Here is a 14784-nt window from a genome sequence, read left to right on the forward strand (position 1 = left end):
AATACTATATTACAAAGCCTGTAAGCCCACAGTTACAAGATTTTGGACTGACAATCAGCCTGAAGAAAACACAGGTCATGGTTCAGGATGTGGACTCACCTCCCTGCATTACAATCTCTGAGCATGAACTGGAGGTTGTCCATGACTTTGTGTACCTTGGCTCAACGATCTCCGACACTCTTTCTCTCGATACCGAGCTAAACAAGCGCATCGGTAAAGCAGCTACCACGTTTTCCAGACTCACAAAGAGAGTCTGGTCCAACAAGAAGCTGACGGAACATACCAAGATCCAGGTCTACAGAGCTTGCGTCCTGAGTACACTTCTGTACTGCAGCGAGTCATGGACTCTTCGCTCACAACAGGAGAGGAAACTGAGCGCTTTCCACATGCGCTGCCTCCGACGCATCCTCGGCATCACCTGGCAGGACAAAGTTCCAAACAACACAGTCCTGGAACGTGCTGGAATCCCTAGCATGTATTCACTGCTGAAACAGAGACGCCTGCGTTGGCTTGGTCATGTCGTGAGAATGGATGATGGCTGGATCCCAAAGGATCTCCTCTATGGAGAACTCGTGCAAGGAAAGCGCCCTACAGGTAGACCACAGCTGCGATACAAGGACATCTGCAAGAGGGATCTGAAGGCCTTAGGGATGGACCTCAACAAGTGGGAAACCCTGGCCTCTGAGCGGCCCGCTTGGAGGCAGGCTGTGCAGCATGGCCTTTCCCAGTTTGAAGAGACACTTTGCCAACAGTCTGAGGCTAAGAGGCAAAGAAGGAAGGCCCATAGCCAGGGAGACAGACCAGGGACAGACTGCACTTGCTCCCGGTGTGGAAGGGATTGTCACTCCCGGATTGGCCTTTTCAGCCACACTAGACGCTGTGCCAGAACCACCTTTCAGAGCGCGATACCATAGTCTTTCGAGACTGAAGGTTGCCAATACAAAGCCCACAGTGATCTCTTCTCCAAAGGAATCTGGAATCTGATCAGGACTGCCCCTGGAACTTCTCATTAATTGGGAAAAAATTGGGGAGTACTTTGTATCAGTATGGTGAACCTGTCCTGCTACAGCATATAGATTTCAACACAGAGTATATAGCTCTGGGGGCAAACATCATCATACCTTGAACCGTCATGTTTCTGCATGTATGGGACCGATCCTTCAGTTCTGTTAGGAGGTGATGGAGGTCTTCTACATTGCCCTCTGACACTGCCCTGAACAAATATTTCTTCAGTTTTTTGCGACGATTGCTTTGTTGAGCACTTTGGGATAAATTCGGACTGGATTAAGAGATAAAGTAGTGGTGTTAATGGAGTAGGGCTGTCCCATCTATGAAGTGGACTGAGTGGATGGATCTACTTGCTCATGTAGATTATTCCAGAATATGGGGTGCGGTCGGCAACTGCAGTTGCCCCCTCAGCTGCCATTTTGCATCTAGCTGTACCCATCAACCCTAGCCACTATTTTGCACCAGACTCCGGTTGGTGGCTCTCAAGTTTCTAATTAAAAAAAAAAAAGTAGATCTCATATCCTTGAAGTCTGCCAATATTGGACTAGATGGACCAACGGCCTGATCCAGGACAAGGCAACTCATGTTGTCATATCCATAGTGCCAAGAGTTGCATCAAAAATTAGAATGTTATGTATGTATTCCTTTAGAACCCGTCTCTGACCCTATGCAGACATAATGGTTAACCATAGTTTGTTCTTTGTTCAGCATTACATCTGAGATCCTAAACCACAGTTAAGGACTGGTCAGAAATCAAAATGTGAAAAATGATTTGGAGTGGGTTTGCATTAACCATGGTTAAGAGTTCCATCTCACAAATGCTTCAAGAAACCAGTTAAAGTAGTTTTTCCACCTCTCCACAAGCTAGGTGATAAGCAAGTTTTGGAGTCTCTTCCTATACACCCCATCTGAGAGGTTAAGGTTTAGCTTGGTAAGCTAAACAGTAACTTTCCATTATGTCTGGAATCTTAACTACAGTTAAAGCAAAAATCTAAGCTTATCTGTGAACCATGATTCAATCCCAGTCCTCTCTCTCTCTTCCACATTTCATATAAAGTGCTTGATGTGCAAGTTTTACAAATGTATGTACTGTATTGGCAACCATTCCTAAAGAAATTTACAAATCAATATCTGAAGGCTGGCAGCCTTAATTTTAAATCACATCAGGGAAAAGAGAACAGTAAATCCACCCCATCATAACATTTAATCTATAGAAAACCACACAGCATGTCCACTCACCAACAGCTGTCTGTGTTTGGGGTATACTCAGTCATATCATCCTGGAGAGACTGAGGGGAATCCATATCTTCACAATTTGCAGATGCACTGGACATAAGCCAGAAACAGGAGAAAAAAAAGCTCAAGTCAGGAGAATATCAGATCCAATTGTACAAAAAATCAGTCAATAGTTGGGAACAAAACAAAAGAAGCCAGCATGAATATATTTTGCTTGCATCCATTGTTAATTTCATCCACCACCACCACCCCCGCATGTATGTCAAGATGCAGCCTTCAAAATATTCATTCAGTTTAGATTCTGAAATTTGAAAATAACAATGGGGTAAAATTGTTTCTTTTTTGTACTTTTGGGACACTGAAACCGTAGACTGTAATGCCCTCAAGCGGGATTCAGGCTGTGCTATGTGATCTAGGGGAAGATCAAGCCATAGGTGGTAGAGGCATGGAGGCCCTGGCTCCAGGATTTCTTGCCTGACCATGATGCTTCCTTAGAGAAATGTCCTGCCCCCTCCCTTTGCCAGCAGCGGCATAGCTAGAGAGGGTGTGAAGCACCAAGTTTTGCCTCACCGCATTGTGCAAGCAACCTCTCTCCCTCCCCTTTGGAGCCATTCTGGGCAGAGGAGCCAAATGGAGGCGCATCCAAGGAAGCAGCATGGTCAGGCTCTTGCCAGGGCCCCCATTCCTCTACTACCTATGGCTTGGCCTTCTCCCAGACGACACAGCACATCCTGCATCCCGCGTGAGGGAATTACAGTATGCCTCCATTTTACTCCCCTGACCGAATGGCTCAGAAGGGGAGGAGCAAGGGCCTCCTGCATGCCATGATGTGGCTCCCTGCAAAATTTGGTGCTTTGCACCCCCTCTGGCTACACCACCATTTGCCAGAGACATGTTATCATGTTGGAGGAGAGGACCTGGGAGAGAACTGCATTACTCAGGCCCATCTACTGCTGGGGTCCTCTGAGCCGAACAGCTGAGCTGGACATTACAGGGCTTGCACTATCAAGATACAGTCCTGGCCCATCCACTGCCAAACAGTTTTTGATGGCGGTTAATCTGGATTAAATGACATCCTGCTTCTTCTCCAGACTGTACCACAGCTTCCTTTATGTCTGCCGTCTCCTTCTGATGGTTACAACTTACCTTTACAGCATGGCTGCTGCAGTCAAATCATTTCAGGGTGCTGGAGTCTTACATCACTCAGGCCACTTTACCATTTGGTAAAGTCATATTATGTGGTTGTATTCAGTGGCACTGCCAGGTTGCTGGGGGTACTGGATCAAAACCATGCACTGGACCCTCCCCCCATAGTGCTCCCCCTCTGCTGCTACATTTTGCATTAATAGTACCATTGAAGGTTTAGTGGTCTCTCCATGCAGTTGGACCTCAAATGAATGTGAGTCCTCAGCCAGTGCCTGACTAGGACAACCTGGTTATTCCACACCTAGTTATTCCTAACTAGGATCCCAGTACTTTGGGAGGTACATTGCTAGCATGGGCATAACCAGTTAATAACATGGGCTGACAATTTTACAGATTGCCAGAATACCATAGGAGCTGATGTGGTAATGGCAACCAGTATACAGAGGTAAATGTCTAAATCAGACCCCCAATCTCCCATCTTAGGGAGAATTTCTATTTCTATTTATTAAGCACCTGATCTGGTCCAGCAAGAAACATTTGGGTGCCTTCAACAAAGAATCCTAAAATTCTTCGCAATAAGTAATAAATAAAACAATAGTTTGCTTGAATGAGGGAAATCAAAAGGCAATTTCTTGTTGGGAGTACCAGGTGTGATCATGAGTGTTGGCTAATTGACTTCAGGTACACAAGAGGGTATTCCAAAGGGCTTTCCCTTCGCAAAAACAAAAAGGGAAGCTCTTGCATTTCCTGGGCTTTGGCTCACACATCTCATGTTACCAGTGGAAGGAATGCGCTTGCTGCAGTGTCTACATACCATGGGCGAATATTGGAGTCCATTGGTTTTGAGAAGACAGGTGGCGACGTCCTACTCGGGCTGACATTGGTGTCAAAGGCTTCAATCTCGAGAAAAAAGTGTGAACTGTTGAATACATTGGATTAAAGCTTCATTAGTGGAAAAGCAAAATGAAGGGTGATATAGGCCAAGCAAACCTTGCTGGTCAACATTTCCCCTGGTAAATGAGTGCCCACATTCTGTTTGCACCAGTGCACATCTATTACAATCCTTGTCCCCTTCTTGTTGCATTGCTGTCTCAGTGATCTATTTCAGCAGCAGTAGAAACTGTAGAGTCTATGCAGGAATCAACTAATCAAAAGCCTAAACACTTTCTCCATTCATTGCAAGGTCTGCCTGCATGTACATGTCAGATCCAAACTAGAACTTTGTGAGGGGTGCATCAGAGTTGAACCCTGGTTTGTTTTCTATTTCAGAAGTCAGCAAACCAATTATATATGCAACAAATTTAATGGGTAACATGCCTCTTGGGCTGTTCCACTTCAGACTGCCATATTCCAAAGACCTTCCACAAAAAGAACCCTGCTTGCATGCAGAAAGCTAGCAGATCAGGGAGAGAGGGGTTCAACATAGCCTGGAATGCTTTTTTTCTGCTTGGAATAAAAAAAATGGTGGCTATTCACCAATTCAAGCATTTGTTGTTGATGAATCAGCTGCCTTTACATTGCCAAGTAACAGACAACCCCAAACTTGAGAATCATGAGAAGAGGGCCTGATGATGTCACAAGCTGGGGCCTGGTGATGTTATATGGTTGCCACCTATGGATAGATCAAAAACTGTGCTTCCCTCCTCTTTTCTAGGCCAGTTGACAGAAACAAAAAGTGCTGGCCAGCAGAGTGTGGTCAATTCTGAGGGGAGGAGTGGGGAATCAGAGGCAATCCGTGATTGATCTGTTCACTTGCAGGGCTAAAGGCCGCTCACCCCAAAACTTTCGTCTCAGGCAACTTTTTAACGACTTGAGTCATCCCTCAAATTTAAATACATTTGCATGTTATCAATCATCTTCCTATGAGTCTTGTAGAGCAACTGAAGGAAGTGGGAAACAGCAATTTAATACACAAAATTATCCATCATCCTTACAGGTAACTGCAGTCAGCTTGGAATGCAGGTCACACCTACCTGCCGAGGTTGGGAATGAGACCAATGTTCTGCCTGGGAAAGGTGAGCCAAGAGAGGGGGGGAAAATACAATCAGTTCTGAGTCTGGCCAGTGCAAAAGTGAAAACAAATCTGAACTGCTGGGGAACTGTGGGGAACTATAAGCATGTGCTACTCTGGGGTTGCTTTTTGGAGTGGGGGGAGTATGGCTGCTTGCTTCCCATCTCCATCATTTTTATATTGTTAATCAGCAAATATTACAACTAGGGCCATCACCTGGTTAAACAAGCCAATTTAGGTGTATGAGTTGTGAGTGATTAGTTGTCCACTTTTGCATGCATCACTAAAAACAACAGCTCTGAAGCACAACGCAGACATGCTTTGTTTTGATGTGATGTACACTTGTGTGGTGGCAGCATAATCTGAGAAGAGGGATCCCCATGGGTGACCCTTCCATGAGGTAAACTGAGGCAACTGCCTGAGGGATCAGATTGGCATGGGACACTCACCTCCATCTGCTCTCTTGCTTTTGCTGCTTCTCCACCCACTCCCTGAATTGGAGAAGGAAGGAAGAGGCAGAGGAGAGGAGGTGACAGGCTAGAATGTCAGCACTCTAGCCCACCACTCTTCTCTCCTCCACACTTCCTTTGCTTCTTCACTCCCCTCTTTCTTTTCCAATTCAGGGAGTGGAGGAGCAGAGGCTGGCACATCATCAAGAGAGGGGACGGGATTTGCCCAGAGGCAGCAGGAGGTCTTGAGCCAGCTCTGGGTATCCCCAGGAGCAAGAAGGTATGTTTTTTTTTTAGATAGCACCTGCTACTTGTGGTTTTATATGTGCATATATAGGTCCAGCCATATATAGGTTTTATATGTGCATATATAGGTCCATATATACACGGATTTTTTTATACATGACTTTGACTCAACAGGAATGGCCACTGCAAATGAGAAGGAATGTGCTGATCCCTGGAGAAGGGGAAAAATGCATCCCTTTAAAATCAGTTTGAAAAACAAAGTTTCTTTGCTCCTGTGATTTAAAAACAGCCTTGCTGACCTTTGTGATGTAAGATAAGTCATTAAGAAGGCAATCCATCAATCAGTCGTCAGCTTCCCTCCCTTCACCAATGCAAAGTGATCGCCTTTCTTTCACTTGCTCAGAGGGAAGGGAGGGGTCGCCTGGAGAGAGAAGGATTGATGGATTGTTAGCCAGCTGCCCTCTCTCTCTCTCTCTCTCTCTCTCTCTCTCTCTCTCTCATTAAGGAGGCTATTGTTAAAGGACAGTTTTTTAGCAAATCAAATTGATTTGCTATAGTGCATTTTTTGCCATCCACATGAGTGCTAATAATTCCACATGAGTGCTAATAATGAAGCTCAACCTGTACTTGTCTTTGAAAAATTGTGTTCTGCTGGGGGCAATTTACTGGGGGTACTGTAAGTCTACATTTTTTAATGGATTTGTCTGATTAATTCATTGAATGTTGCAGGCCAAACTACAAACACACCACAAATTCAACATTCAAGCCAACTGAGTGCTATGAAAGTTGCATCTGTGATGACTGCAACAACTGATTGCTTGATGCCATAAGTCAATAAGGAATGGACGTGCCTTGCCTGGTCTGGCCCAGGGATGAACTGGAGACACATCTTGTTCCAAACCTAGTGACCCCAAGAGGGTGAGAAGCTCAGGCCTTGCATTCCCACACTCCAGGCCTCAATGTTCAGATTCCAAAGTCAGCGTGTGACATTTCTTTGTGCTTACACAGTAAATGCAAAAGTGTGGCTGTTTATAGGACACAGGGTGCTGGGGGTAGAGACCAAGGGAGGGAGAAAACTAACTCCATAGTGGTGTCCTGCCAGAAACTAGGAGAAGCAAGGCGTCTTTTTGAAGCATTGAAAAGCTGGTGGACCAGAAGAAATAAATTGTGTAAGTTTGCTAGTGACAGTTTAAAATAAAACAGGGCTGCATTTCCACTAAATATACCCAGTAATTTCTGGAAGCAGAGTGAGAACTAACAAGAACTAACATATCCTGCTTTTTGCACGAGTTCTGCCTAAGCATAGACTTTACAAATGGGTGCAGAAATCAGCATCCCCAGCTTTCTTCTTCTTTTATTTAAAGAGCAAGTTTCTAGCCCTCAAGGTGGTATATAGAATGTGTGAGCAATGCCTGGTGAAAGCCTCAGAAACCAGGGGTGGGGCTGAGTCCCTCATTCCTTTGACTAGTAAAAAAAGAAGATATTTAACAAAATTATGTAAGCATTTCCTTAATGTACCTAATGTATCTCAATCAGACAATTCATACTATTTGGGGTAATGTGCTGAATTTGTAAATATTATTAGCTTCTTCTTATCCGTTTGTCAGATTTTAAACCATACCCTCTTCAGGGTGGTTCTGTTGTTGTTGTTGCGTGTGTTAGTTACTCTGTAAAGTGCTATGTATTTTGGTGGCACTATGTAAATATATATGCTTATTTCCAGCTGAATATGCTTATTTACTGATAGCCAGCTAAAGTCCTCTCACATTGGCTATGTGGGGAAAACCCACATCCCTGTGATCATTTCCACTGCTCACTGTCAGATCCATCACTACCACTCTTTCCAAAGCTGGCGATGCTCCCTATTCCCCTAACAAACTACTACCTGAGATTTTAAGCCAGGATGGGAATGGGCAGGTAAGCAGAAAGGCAATGCTGAGTTCTGCTTAGCCTCCTTCCAGTGTTTTATAGTTGCAGGGGGAGAACTTCAAGAACTCTCCCACCTCACTACAGTGCTGGAGAAAGGGGAATCTTGCTAGTTGCCAGCCATGATGTCATTAAAGAAATCTGCCCAAGCTTGTGTGAAGTGGCCTTGGACCAATCATTATCAGTCTAACCTGCCTCACAGGTCTGTTGTGAGGAAAAAATTGGGGGTGGGACAGATAATATGTACCACTGAAAGCTCTCTGGAACAAGGGTGAGACAAAAATAGAATCAATTACTAGAGAGAACAACGGTAGCTCCGGCAGCAATGTATAGCCAGAACTAGCCCAAGACTTCCTGGGACCGGAAGTGTGTACTCAGTTTCCCAGGATGCACCCATTGCCCCTTTCACTGCTCTTTGTCCTATGTCAAAAAAAGAAAAGGGAAACAGAGTGAAAGAAGAAGTGTGGAGAGAAGAAGTGTCTAATGGTGGTTAGAGTGTTTCCAGTGCTCTGGACTAGCCCATCACTTACCTCCTCCACACTTCCTCTTCTGTTTTGAATCTAAGGTTTCGGAAACATCTTTTTACAACACACCTCTACTGCTATTCATGTTCTAGAAAAATACGTTTGAGAGAACACTTCTGCACCTTCAATTAAAGATGAGCAGGAGAGAGAAGAGGCCTGTAGGCAGACAGAGGTAGGTGTCACCTCAGCCGGCCTCATGAGTTATCCAGCACCATGTACTGAGTGCACTTCATAAAGTCCAGGAAACTGTGACATATATGAACAAATATTAATTTGGGCAGCACAGGGGAGATGCTAGCAGTGGAAGTCAAACCGGTGGTTCCAACGTGGCACTGTTTCTACACAAGCTGCTTCTCTGAGACTCTTGCGCAAGGACATGGGAGAACTGACTGGAAGTTCTGGAAATGACTGAAGCACCACCAACGTACTCTCACCTGTGAATCTCCTGGGCAATATCTCCACCTAATCATCCTTTTACAACACACTGACTCGCCCAGCTAGTCCTGCTTTAGAACATTGTCAGAGATGTCTCCTGCTGATTAATTTAAAGGTGAAAGAAGTTACCCCCCCCCAAGAAATAATTAGATGCATGAAAGAAATTCAGATTCAGAGAGGCCACTCTCCGCAAGTGACATATTTTCCTGTGAGGGTACCAGAGCTCTGTATTCAGGCATTTTTCAGATGTACTGGAACAAGGTCAACAGCAAGACATGTTATTAAATGGATCAAAGGAATGCAGCCTGTCAGTTCATGCTCACATGATCACTCTCTGTTGCTTACGAACCAGGCATGTTTGATAACACGCCCGGTCTCCCAAGAACCAGTTGGGAAAGTCTCTGTGCCACCCGCCCTCTCATCCTATCATGCCAGCACTGGAGGCTTGAATCCGGCAATGAACAAGAGGTTCACTGAGGGTTGCCAGCTCTGACTGAAGCTATTCCTGGAAATAGTTTTTTTATTCCACCGTGATGAAATGTTGGCCCTGCTAAGATCCCCAGGATTCAGTAGTCACCTGGAGAAGGATGCTGATTCCTAGAGACCAAACCAGGCCAATCCTGGAGGGTTGGCAACCCTACCTTTCATTACAACTGTGTTGATGGGCATGTTCCTTTCTGAAAGCTCCTCCTACTCAACATATTAAGACAAATGAAAACATCATTCAGCAGTGAGCAACCTCTCAAGTGCCCCAGAAATCTCTAGGCTAGATGTTCAGCAAAAAGGAAGGCAGGTCTGTTCCAAGTCTAAGTCCAACTCCTGAACCACTATACCATGCTGGCTGTCTCACAAGCAGCAGTCTTTTAGGGCTGCCATTTGGATCAGGAGCATGGCAGGGAGTTAAGGGTGCTTTTGGACTGGTTTCCCAGTTAAAATCCCTCCTCTTGAGGTGGCTGTTTAACCTCAAAAGTGCTATTCTAGCCAAAAATAATAATAATGCAGAGCTAAATAGATGTTTCAGGGAGAGCAATTTTTTTGTAGGAAAATGGCACAGAAGGCAAATGGTTAAACACCCCATCACCACCTCCATGCCATGGTAATAATTCAAATCCTAGTTGCAACGTGAGAGTAAAGGCAAGCTTCTAACTACACGATGACACAGTTTTAATCTTACAGGTAGGTTGGCCCTAAATCGGATGAGGTGCTTGGAAGACTTAATTAGGTTAGGTCACGCCTGGTGCAAAACAAGTCTCAGGCTGGACCAAGAACTCCTCTGACACAGTGGCAAGGGACAGTCTCACGTTGAAAATAGGAGTGCCAGTAGCAGTCGTTCAGATGCTTGCAGATATCTTCTGCATTCCAGCTTACAAACTGCAGACTCGGGCTTTTTTACCAAGTCCAGGAACATCTTATTCTTTTCCCAGCTCTGCATTTTTTCCCCTGGGGATGGGGAGCTCAAACATTAGCTCACGGCTTAATGATGTCTTGGGGTCAAACTGCATATTACCTTAAGTGTACCATTAAAGGTGACATGCTGGGAGAGGGCAGTCTTCCTAAATAGGAAGTAGTGGGGCATATCCAGATCAGGACCATAGTGTGCAAAGAAAATATATTGAACCCTTTGTTCTCCCATGGTCCTGATCTGAATCAGGACCCCCTTTAACTGCTCTTTGCTGCCGGAGGGAAGCCACCATTGCCAGCAAGCTACCATTGTCACCATTGCCTCCCCTTCGCTTGTGGGGGGAGGGCTGATGTGGATCAAGTCTGTGGTAGAGGAAAAAGGGTTTAAAGCAGTGATTTTCAACCACTGTGCTGCAGCACTTTGGTATGGTATGAATAGTCCACAGACGTGCCACAGGAATCTGGGGGCGGGGTGGTGTTCATTTATTAGTAGGACCATTGGGGGATGTGAGCCCCCCAATGGCAATGTAGTGTGCCTTTTTGACTGGCAAAAACTGTCCGTGTGCCTTGACAATTTTAGTACCTTGTCAGTGTGCGTGAAATTTAAAAAATGGTTGAAAATCACTGGTTTAATGCCTCTCCTACACTTGTCATAGGACAGATTTGTATCCCTCCTTTGCACCTCCCCACTGGTTCCTATTTAGGAAAAAATCTTCAAGCATGTCAGATTACTGAGCTATGTAATGTAGCATGTATTTTGGCCTTTCATTGGTCCTTCTAATAAAGGCATTGCCCTAGTGTAGCTTTGGGATTTTTGTCGGCATTTTTTAAAAGTGGTGATCTCTTATATTTAGCAGAAGGAGAGCAAGTGTGCCTCTTCACCCAGCATGGAGCCTTTTCCAGTGGTTGTTGCTAGTGTCTCTTCTGCATATCTTTTTTGATTGTGAGCCCTTTGGGGACAGGGAACCATTTATTGATTTAGGGTCCAATCCTATCCAACTTTCCAGCCCTGGTGCAGCTATAGTGCAGCTCCTAGGCAAGGGGACAAATGTTCCCTTACCTTAAAAACATAAGAACATAAGAACAGCCCCACTGGATCAGGCCATAGGCCCATCTAGTCCAGCTTCCTGTATCTCACAGCGGCCCACCAAATGCCCCAGGGAGCACACCAGATAACAAGAGACCTCATCCTGGTGCCCTCCCTTGCATCTGGCATTCTGACATAACCCATTTCTAAAATCAGGAGGTTGCGCATACACATCATGTCTTGTACCCCATAATGGATTTTTCCTCCAGAAACTTGTCCAATCCCCTTTTAAAGGCGTCTAGGCTAGATGCCATCACCACATCCTGTGGCAAGGAGTTCCACAGACCAACCACACGCTGAGTAAAGAAATATTTTGTGTGTCCTAACCCGCCCAACACTCAATTTTAGTGGATGTCCCCTGGTTCTGGTATTATGTGATAGTGTAAAGAGCATCTCCCTATCCACTCTGTCCATCCCCTGCATAATTAATCCCCTGCATAATCCCCTGCACCTTGTGGAGGCCTCCATTACCCTCCCACCACAGGATGCAGCACAAACCCCAGTGGCACAGCTGCACCAGAGCTGGAAAGTTGGATAGGATTTGGTCCTTATTTGGCTATTTCTTTGTTGAAAAGCATTATATAAATATTCTTCATCACCATCACCATCATCATCATGAGAACTTGTTTTCGTACTAGAGCTTAGTGTGCATGAAAGAAAATGTGACCATGACTTTTTGGTTTGACTTCCAGCTGCAGAGCATATAAAGATATAGGTGAAAGCTTCTGAGGATGCACAGAGTGCATTTCCTACACCAGAGCAGATTTACCCTCCAAATGCAGGCAACCATTGTGCCTACAGAAAGTCAGTGCGATGTAGTGGAAAAGGTTTTCAAACTTGGACTGAGGAGACCTGGATTCAAACACCTGCTTGGCAATAAAGCCGTTGGAGTAACCTTGGACCATTCACAGTCTCTCAGATCAACTGACTTCATCCTCAAACGGTTGTGATAAGGATAAATTGGAAGAACAGCACACCATGCATGTTTCTTGAAGGACAGACAGATTACAAATGTGATAAACAGACAGTCCATTAACCATGTAATACCTTGGTAAATCAGGTGCGCAGGACTGGTACACCCCTGTCCTGCGTGTCCGGGATATAGTGGAACTGGAAAAGGTAGAGAAGAGAGTGACCAAAGTGTTTACTGGGCTGGGGCTCCTCCCTTATGGGGAAAGGTTATAGCATTTGGGGCTCTTCCGTCTAGAACAGGGGTCCCCAAACTTTTCGGCCAGAGGGCCACATCAAATATCTGGCATGGTGTTGAGAGCCGGAAAAAAAAATAAATTTAAAATATAATATTTAAATAAATACATTAGAGATGGAACTGATGAATGAATACATGGGCTCAAATTTCCACAATTTCTCCAAGCATCAACACACAAAATAAAATAAAGCACAAATTCAAATGGACACCCAAATGGTGGTCTCCCCAACCCTCAGAAAGCCTTCTAAGGCATTCAGAGGTCACAAAAAGTTACTTCCAGTTTTTCAGGAAAACCAGAAAGTGATGTTTTTAGGCTTTTAGAAGGTGCAGCCTTCTATGTGCAGCCTCCCCAGTCCTCAGAACACTCTCCGGATACAACCAGAGCACTGTTCCTGTCGTGTTTGATCAAGTGGACCAGAGGCTGGCCACAGGTCAGGTAGAGGCTCACCATGGACTCCCGGGTCTAGGTTCAAAGATCCTTGGTCTATAAAAAAGGCATCTGAGGGGGGACATGATGGAGACATACAAATATGTATGGGATGGATAGAGTGGATATAGGGAAGTTCTTTTCCCCCTTGCACATTACTAGAACCAGGGGACATCCACTAAAATTGACTGATGGGGGAGTTAGAATAGACAAAAGAAAATATTTATTTATCAAGCAGGCAATTAATCTGTGGAACTCTCTGCCACAGGATGTGGTGATGGTGTCTGGCCTGGATGCTTTTAAAAGGGAATGGGACCGATTTATGGAGGAAAAGTTCAGCTCTGACTACCAAGCCACGATTACCAAGCCAGGTATGTGCAACCTCTTGGTTCTAGAGGTAGCCTATCTCTCAATGCCAGATGCAAGGGAATGGCAACAGGTTGCAGGCACATATTTCAAAGTCCCCTGATTCAAAGTTTCCTTCTCCCAAAGCAGCTGTTGGCAAAGCTGGGCCATGACCTCCTGAAACAGCACACTGAATGCCACCCCCTGCCCTTTTCAGAGAGTAATTCAAAGTGCTTGTTGGGCTGGCACAACTCCCTTGTGCCTGCCCGGGAATGTTGCAAACATGCTATAAGGCATGTTGGTGCCTCCTTAGGAGTCAGGGAGGCCCACTCATGTCCTTACACCAGCCTTCCCACATCAGATCTAAGCTGGCAGCAGGTCGCACTGGCCTAGGGAAGCTGGCATGGGAGGTTGGGGAGGGTGACAGGAGGGCAGAATGAAATGTTTTTGGGTGAGGGAGGGCAGACCAGTGGGTGGACAGAGCCTGGGAGCAGATGGGACCAGCCTCCCGCACTTAGGCCAGATCCTAACCCCCCTCCCGAGCAGCCCGGCATTGCACTGGGCTGCATTGCACTGGGCTGTACAATAAATTTAGCTGGTGCAGATCTGAGTAGCCCAATTGAGGTGGCTGGGGTATTACTCAGGGTAAGGGAATAAATATCCTTTAATCCAAGTTGTGTGGCAGCTACCTCCTGTACTGGATGTAGCACAAGCCAGCTGGCCAGCACAGTTCCAGCACAGTATGGGATTGGGCTGCCCCTGGCACCCCAAGCCATGATGTGCATGTACAACCTCCTGATTTTAGAAATGGGCTATGTCAGAATGCCAGATGCAAGGGAGGGCACCAGAATGAGGTCTCTTGTTATCTGGTGTGCTCCCTGGGGCATTTGGTGGGCCGCTGTGAGATACAGGAAGCTGGACTAGATGGGCCTATGGCCTGATCCAGTGAGGCTGTTCTTATGTTCTTATGTTCTAACCCCTGCTACCGCTGCTCCTTTGGTGTGAAAAGGGAGGGGGAAATGGCAGAGGAAGTCTGGAGGAAAGGATAGTGATGGGTTGGAACATCAGAGGCACTGCCTCTTCAGCACCACTCCCTTCTTCACCCCTTTAATCCTGTGCATGAGGATCCTGAGACAGGACAATCCTGGCTATCAAAGAAGCACAGTTTAGTTTCCCCCTCTGTGACTAACAGCAACTTTGAAGGGGGGCCATTTAAGCCAGGGTTAAAAACTTAGACCCAACCCCTCCAACATGCTTTGGTACCAAACCGAAGCTTCCTTTCCCTCACCACACTCCATGGCTACATTGGCAAAAAAAGAAAAAGATAACAGAAGAG

The 14784-nt window shown here is 45.6% G+C and overlaps 1 protein-coding gene and 1 long non-coding RNA gene across 5 annotated transcripts in view; one reads left to right on the plus strand and one right to left on the minus strand.

The window, feature by feature from the left end:
• Positions 1–14784, minus strand: part of TRPV3 (transient receptor potential cation channel subfamily V member 3) — a 30465-nt gene that overhangs the window by 15417 nt on the left and 264 nt on the right. For both annotated transcript variants that reach the window (XM_066634854.1, XM_066634853.1), the window contains exons 2-4: positions 4205–4309; positions 2248–2334; positions 1122–1279 (exon numbers count right to left, since the gene is read on the minus strand). In XM_066634854.1, the coding sequence (XP_066490951.1) occupies positions 1122–1279; positions 2248–2334; positions 4205–4309 (350 nt within the window). The remainder of the gene's footprint in view (positions 1–1121; positions 1280–2247; positions 2335–4204; positions 4310–14784) is intronic.
• LOC136658353 (uncharacterized) overlaps positions 7152–14784 on the plus strand; it is a 30470-nt gene continuing 22837 nt past the window's right edge. Inside the window, exons 1-3 of one of the 3 annotated variants that reach the window (XR_010794784.1) lie at positions 7152–7265; positions 8639–8718; positions 13372–13474. This is a non-coding gene — a long non-coding RNA (uncharacterized lncRNA). Of the gene's footprint in view, positions 7266–8638; positions 11185–13371; positions 13860–14784 lie in introns of those variants that run through there. The other 2 variants (XR_010794783.1, XR_010794782.1) reach the window with 2 other exon arrangements.

The sequence above is a fragment of the Tiliqua scincoides genome, chromosome 8 (assembly GCF_035046505.1).
Source record: "Tiliqua scincoides isolate rTilSci1 chromosome 8, rTilSci1.hap2, whole genome shotgun sequence".
NCBI lineage: Eukaryota > Metazoa > Chordata > Lepidosauria > Squamata > Scincidae > Tiliqua > Tiliqua scincoides.